The 7,205-nt window shown below is 44.7% G+C and overlaps 1 protein-coding gene across 1 annotated transcript; it reads right to left on the bottom strand.

Annotated features, from left to right (window-relative positions):
• Window positions 1–5,954: 5,954 nt before the first annotated feature.
• On the bottom strand, window positions 5,955–6,704 carry LOC118574557 (phosphoglycerate mutase 1-like). The gene has a single exon (XM_036175524.1). It carries the CDS (start codon window positions 6,702–6,704, stop codon window positions 5,955–5,957), a length of 750 nt encoding a protein of 249 aa, XP_036031417.1.
• Between the last annotated feature and the right edge of the window lie 501 nt (window positions 6,705–7,205).

Below are 7,205 nucleotides of genomic sequence, written 5' to 3'. Positions count from 1 at the left end.
GGTACTCCAGCTTTTGAGTTTCTAGGTCTGCCTTTCATTTCACTGTAGGAATTCTGAGACTATGGCTTTTTACAGTAGATTCCATGGATCAAACTCAGGTTCCCTTTGCTTTACCTGATGAAATATCCCCTAGCTTAAAGTCACTTTTCTTATTCTTTGGATATTTTCACATACATACACATTTAAATAAATTTACACACAAAAAAACCATGAGGAGACACTTTTTTAGAAATGTTTTTCATTTGATAATATTTTAGAAAATACTAATATACAAATCAGTCTAAGCTAGGATGAAACTTCATTCAGCCTGATCTCTAGTCTCAGACATAAACAGCAGGGCAACAAAATGCCTGGCTCAACTGAAGCCATCAGAATTCCAATATAAAACAAATTAGTTTCACACCAAGGGAAAGGTCAGTTCTTTAATCCATGTCTTCTGGGAATGTACACAAATGTCATTCTTCCCAGTGTACGTAACTAAACAGTTTAACTGGTGTGGCCATACACTGTTTATTTTCCCATTGGGTAATGGGGAGATGTTAGCATCAGATGACAAGGAGAGAATGAATGTAGACTATGGACAGTTGCAAATGTGTTAGGGATCTCTCTCTCTCTCTCTCTCTCTCTCTCTCTCTCTCTCTCTCTCTCTCTCTTGTTGTTTACCCCTCTCTTTAAGGAGTCCAAGAAAGGCTTGTCTCAGACCACAGAGCAGGAGTCAGCATGTTGCAGCTTTTTGCCAGGTATGATCAGCGACTCCAGCTTTACCATTGCTCTGCTGAGAGCATCGCTTTTAGTGTGAAGGCAGCCTCTATGCCAGTGAGGCCAGGAACAGGGCAAGCTGCACACAGGCAGTGGACAGCCTCTCACTTTTAGATTAGTCTCAGAGCTCAACTGGGAGGGACAACATGGAACAAGGTGGAAGGAGCAAGTAGGGTCCTGGAAACCAGATACACCACAGTTACAGCCTCTGTGCCCTATTACCATGGGCAAATTTCCACAGCTTTCTAAGGTTCAGTTTTTCACTTCTTTGATGAAAGCAATCATAATATATAATTTATAGTGTCGTTGTGAGGGTTCAATAAGATAAAGTACAAGAAGTCTGCTTTGTATGGGCAGGAAGTAATTACTCCATAAATGGGGATTCCCCATCTCTATCAAAAACTCCAGGGGCCACATTTGGGGGAATGGAAGAATTATAATTGCATGGGGCAGGTGTAAAGACTTCTTGAATAGGTGGAAATTTTGAGTTCATGTCCTTGGATGCTTGCTACAACGGTCTGCTACTATAAAAACTCTCTGGGCCATATTTTGGTTTCATGTGAGCATTTGCTTTGATTTAGTTTTTGAGTGTTTTGAGACAGAGTCTCATTCTGCAGCCCAGACTTCTAAATCAATCTCAACCTCCCTCCGTCTCTCTCTTCCTTCTCCTTTCCTCCCCTCTCCCTTCTCCCCTCACTCCTCTCTTCTTTCAACTGTCTCTATTTTCTACCCCCTCATCTCTCTTTCTCTCTCTGTTGCTTCTCTCTCCTCTCTTCTCTTTTCTATTACCCCCCCCCCCCCCGTGTCCTTCCTCTACCTCTCTCCTCTCCTTTCTCTTTAGTTTGTTATTTTGAGATAGGCTGGTTCCAAACTTGCTATGTAGCTAAAGCTAACCTTGAATTTCTGATCCTCCTGTCTCAGCCTCCCAAATACTAGAATTACAGACATTTGCCCCACCCCTAGGTTATGTAGTGCTGGGCATAGAACCTAGAGCTTCAGGAACGCTTGACGAGCACTAGTCTGATTCCTGTCTCTATCAGTTTGAGTGTTCTGAATATTCCATATAAACAGTTATCCAGCACACAGCCTTTTGTGTCTGGCTCCTGTGACTTAGCTTAATGTCTCCAAAATTCACTCATGTCATAACATGCATAAATAATGCATTCCTTTTTATGACTGAATAATATTTTATTGTGTAAACACAAATGTTGTTTACCTGTTCATCCATGGATGGGCATTGGATTGTTTCCACCTTCTGGCTGTTGTGAATAGTGATGCTATGAATATTTGTATACATGTTTTTGTTTGGACATGTCTAAATTCTCTAGGGTATATGCCAGAAAGAACTTGCAGGGTCATTTGGTAATTGAGTTTAACTTACTGAGGGAGCACCACACTGTTTGCTAAAGGTGACAACACAGTTTTGATATTCCCTCCAGCCATTGTATGAAGGTTCCAGTTTCTCCACAGCTCAGCCAACACTTGTTGTTTCCCATCTTTTTAATTAGAGCCATCCTAGTGGGTGTGAAGTAATGCCTCATTGTGGGTTTGCATTTCTTTAATGACTAACGATGTTGAACATCTTTTTGTGTGCTTGTTGGCTGTTTGTACAACTTCTTTGGAATAGCCTCTCTTCCTTGTTCTCCTACGGCTCCTCTCCTCCTTAGTCTTTATGTGGGCTCTTTGCACTGTGCTGATGTGATCTTCCTTAGCATTCTGTCCTCGGTGGTTTTTGTGTTCTTCCTTCACACACTGTCACTGCTGATCTCATCTTCCTGATGGTTCCATCTCAGTCTCCAAGCTGGCAACTCCCATCACCATCTTCAGCCCACATCTGTCCTGGGCTCCAGGCCCATATACCCACTTGCCTTGCAGATGGCTCCACTTGGGTGTCTCCCAGCACCTCACATACTCAACATGCCCAAACACCACTTCCACATGTCCAGACCTACTCAGTCACAAAGGCCCCAAACCTTGAAGTCTCCTTTGGCTCTTCATTCCAAATTTCTACTCAATCACAACAGCCTATGGATTCTGTTTTGGATGTTGGCCAAGAGACCACAAGCCTAACAAGGGTTTAAAGCATTTAATTTTTCTCTAGCCTAGCACCCCAGGTAATTGAATCTGCAAGTGCATCACACTTATAAAATATTTTCAATTTCCCTAACTACTTAACCTGCCTGAAATCTAGTACCTAAATTGGGAAGATGGGGACTCAGTTTCTTGGTTCAATTCCTCATTGGTCCCCATCTCCACTTTCCATTACTTCTGAAATCTTTCTCTTGACAATAGGAACGCCTTCCAGAAGCACAACTCATTATGTTTACCTATCTTTAAAAACCCTTCAGCACCAAGGAGTTGACTCCATGGGTAAGAGTACTTGTCCAATCAGAGGAAACTGAGGTGGGGATAACAAGCACCTGTGTAAAAAGCTGGACATACCCACACGTGCCTGTAACCCGTGTGCTGGATAAGGTAGATGGAGAAGTAGATAGGTGGATTGCTGAGACTTGCCAAGTGCCAGCCTAGCCAAAAAAAAAAAAAAAAAAAAAAAAAACAGTGAACTCCTGGCTGAGCTAGATACCCTGGCTCAAGGGGAAAAGGTGGAGAGTGATGAAGATACCTGTGTTTATAGACATATGAACACACACCCCCTCCGACACACACACAGTGATTCTTTCCTGACTATATCAAGAGGTTAAATGCTAAAATCTTGGATGAATATTGAAGATATCTCATGATTTGGGCCATGTCTATTCTTCCCAACTCCTTTCTTCTTTTTCTTTAATTCTTCTTTATTTGTCCTTTCTCTCTTTTGTTCTTTTTTGGGGGGCAGTGGGCATAAGGGATGGAACCTAGGGCTTTACAACGCTACTTAGCACTCTGAGCCACATCCCTAGCCCCTAGCTCCTCCCTTACCCTTCCAGCTACACCATGCCATGCTGAAGGCCCTTCATTCATACTCTTGTTCTCTCTGGAACCAGGCAGTCTTCCCTTCTCTTCCTGTTGTACTCCCAACAACCAATAAGCTTTTCTTCCCCAGTAATCTGTATAAATGTAATGACCTCTGTGAAATTTGATGGAATGGAGTGGCCATTTAGAGGCATTTAGTTCAGCCAGCATGTATTTTTCTCTTGTGAAATGACATGCAATATTATGTAGACTCTTACGGCCATGATCAACTGTACAAGTCCCGCCCTGAAGGAGCTCACAAGACACACGGGAAGGACAGCCTAAGGTAAACAAATGACGAGATAGTATATGAAGCGCTGTGTTGGAGATTTGTGCAAAATGCAATGGACATGCTTAAAAGGCGATCAACAAATTTGTCTGGAGGGGCTGAGCATGTAGCTAAGTAGGTAGAACGCTTGCCTAGCCTATAGAAAGTCCTGGTTTCTGCCCTTAGCATAGTTGTCAAGCCAGCACATGGGTGAAGAGGCAGAGGGCCTAGAAGTTCAGGTTATTTTCAGCTCTATAATGAGTTCCATGCTACCATCAGATACATGACATTCTATTGAAGGGGAGAAAAGGAGGAGAGGGAAGAAAAGGAGGAGGAAGAGGAGAAGGGGGAAAGGGAAGGAAAATTATACCAAGAGGCATCGGAAAAACAATGATGAAATGTAATCTGTGTGTCAAAAAAATGGGCGATCCAACATGGCAGTTGTGAAAGAATGCTTGCAGCATTCCAGTGGCCTATGGAAAGTCCACCGGATGCTCAGGAGGCACTACTGGAGCCGGAGCTCAGGAAAGGGCTGGAGATGGTCTGGCAAAGTACCCTGAGGGAGGATGTTAACATCACTGTCTTCTCAACCCAGACAACCTTGCAGCCTCTCTTGCTAGAGATCAGCTACTAGGTTGGACACACACTGAGGACAAGGGTTGATATTGCCCACACTCTCCTTTCTCCATCCTCCTCAGCCCCTTATTTGCTGTCTAGAGCAAATTGCTGCATAGAGTAGCTGTTCACTATCTATTTGTGAAGTGATGGCATAACTGTCAGTGAGGTGAACTGAACTGCGTGGGTTCGTATCCAGGGACATCGGCCATAAGAGAGGAGACCTGGGACAAACAAGACAGCCATAGTACTGGTTGTTTCCAAAGGTGCTGTCCAGGTTCTCTGGTGCTTCAAGAAGTCACAGAATGGGTTTCAAGGACACTGCTGGAAGGAGAGAAGCAGCAGTGCTCATCCAATAGGTTTGCTAGCAACTGAGGCTGGCACTTTGTCACCAGCTCCCCCTGGAATCGGTGCTGACAGCAAACACATCAGGAGTTGAGTAGGACGGACCTGGGAAGGAGTGACAAAGTAGGGCTGGGGCAAAGAATTATTTTTTATTGCACATCATTCTTTTATTATACTGATCTGGAAAGAGATTTAGTATTTATGCCTAAACGAGTTCTGAACCCACATGATAGGGTTAAGCAGCTAGAACATGATTCAGACACTGAAAGACATGATCTGGGGGCACTTCACCTCTACCAGACAAGGCAGAGGAACTCTAACACAGCAAGAGGAACTCCTGCCCCCTGAGGACAAGGAATTTATCCCATTTGCTATGAGGAATGGCTTATTTTCTGGTGAACACATGGGACTATTTCAATCACTACAAGAAACCTTAGAGGAGCTTTTGTGTGCTAAAAGATATATGTATCTTTTTTTTTTAAAAAAAAAATGAATGTAACACATAGACTTGACAGGATTGATCCCAACCTTCTGGGGCCAGCAGCTCCTTTAGTCAGAGAGGAAGTTACTTTCACCCTCCACTGGAATGACTACAACCCCTAGTTACCTAACAAGGGTGCAGGACAGGCTCCAGGGACAAAATTGGGCTGCAGCTTCTCATTGGTCATACCACAGCATGGTTCCTCCCAGACCTCTTCCTAAAGCAGACCCTTAGTAAACAAAGGACTAAGAAAAACTGCAGTTACTACCTCTCAACTCTCCTGGTAAGGGGAGCCGTCCCTGGATGTGGACCAGGAACCTGCACCCAGAGGTGTTATTCCGACTAGATTCTATGAAGGGAGTGGGTGCAGGGGATAAAATACTAAAATGGGAATGGGAGCTGCAGGTTCTCATCTGCAGCTACAACCTAAACTGAAGCTCCTACAGACGTAGTCAGCGTGACAGGTGTTGGGGAAGGGTGCTGGATAAACAGGCAGGGAGGACGGTACTGGGGTAGGAGTCAGCCTGCTTGCCTTCACTTCTTGACCTTATCCTGATCGGCCACAGCTTCCATGGCTTTCTGTGTGGTCTCTTCATCTCCCAGGAAATGCATGGGTTTGACAGGCTTCAAGTTCTTGTCCAATTCATAGACAATGGGGATGCCAGTTGGCAGGTTCAGCTCTATGATGGTCTCTTCTGAGAGACCCTCCAGATGCTTGACAATGCCCCGAAGGCTGTTGCCATGGGCCGCAATCAGGACTCTTTTCCCCTCTTTGATCTGGAGGACGATTTCTTCATTCCAGAAGGGCAGTGCCCTTGCAATAGTGTCCTTCAGGCTCTCACAGGAGGGCAGCTGGTCCTCAGGAAGGTCTGTGTACCTGCGATCCTTGCTGATGTTGCTATAGAGGAGATGATCAGGCTCCATCGGAGGTGGTGAGACATCATAAGATTGCCTCCAGATCTTTACCTGTGCCGCACCATGCTTAGTAGCAGTTTCTGCTTTATTGAGACCAGTCAGACCCCCATAGTGTCGTTCATTGAGGCACCAAGTCCTGACTACTGGCAGCCACATCTGGTCAATAGCATTCAGGACTGTCCAGACGGTCAGGATGACTCTCTTCTGCACGGAGGTGAAGCAGATGTCAAATTCATAGCCAGCATCTCTCAATGCCTGTCCGCCGCGCTTCGCCTCCTCATGGCCCGATGGGCTCAGGTTGGCATCGTACTGCTGAAGGTTCCAGGCACTCTCGCCATGCTGAATCAGCACTAGATTGTAGGCGGCCATGGCGACAGGCAGGGGATGTGGCCAAGAATGTTTGTTTTGCTCCCAGCACTGAGGTCTTTTTATGTAGTATGACACATCCAGGGGCAGCTGAGGTTTTCCAGTTAATGTTTGCTTACTTTCAAATCTTATCTATTAACCCCTCCCTCAGTCTAGCCATCAGTCCACTTCATTTTTAAAAATTCATCCCATCATAAACTACAAACACAGGTACACTTTACTTCCCAAACACTTTAAAATTCATGTCATTAACACAGTATTTGAGACTGATCATTCTTTGTGGTAAGATATGCATGGTGGACACACATAAATCCTTTTTATTTTAAGATACAGTGTTGTGTGTACCTTAAACTCCCTGTGTAGCCAAGGATGACCTTGAACTTCTGATCCTCCTCCTTCCAAGTCCCCAGTGCTGGAATTACAGATGTGCAGTGTTGGGGACAGAACCCAGAGTTTTGTGCATGCTAAGTAACACTCCCAGCCTGACATGCACAATTTTTATTG

The sequence above is a fragment of the Onychomys torridus genome, chromosome X (genome assembly GCF_903995425.1).
Source record: "Onychomys torridus chromosome X, mOncTor1.1, whole genome shotgun sequence".
Taxonomy (NCBI): Eukaryota; Metazoa; Chordata; class Mammalia; order Rodentia; family Cricetidae; genus Onychomys; species Onychomys torridus.
This window is presented reverse-complemented; position numbering and strand designations above follow the sequence as displayed.

Coding starts and splice junctions, on each gene's coding strand:
- LOC118574557 (XM_036175524.1), bottom strand. CDS start 6,704: ATGGCCGCCTACAATCTAGTGCTGATTCAGCATGGCGAGAGTGCCTGG.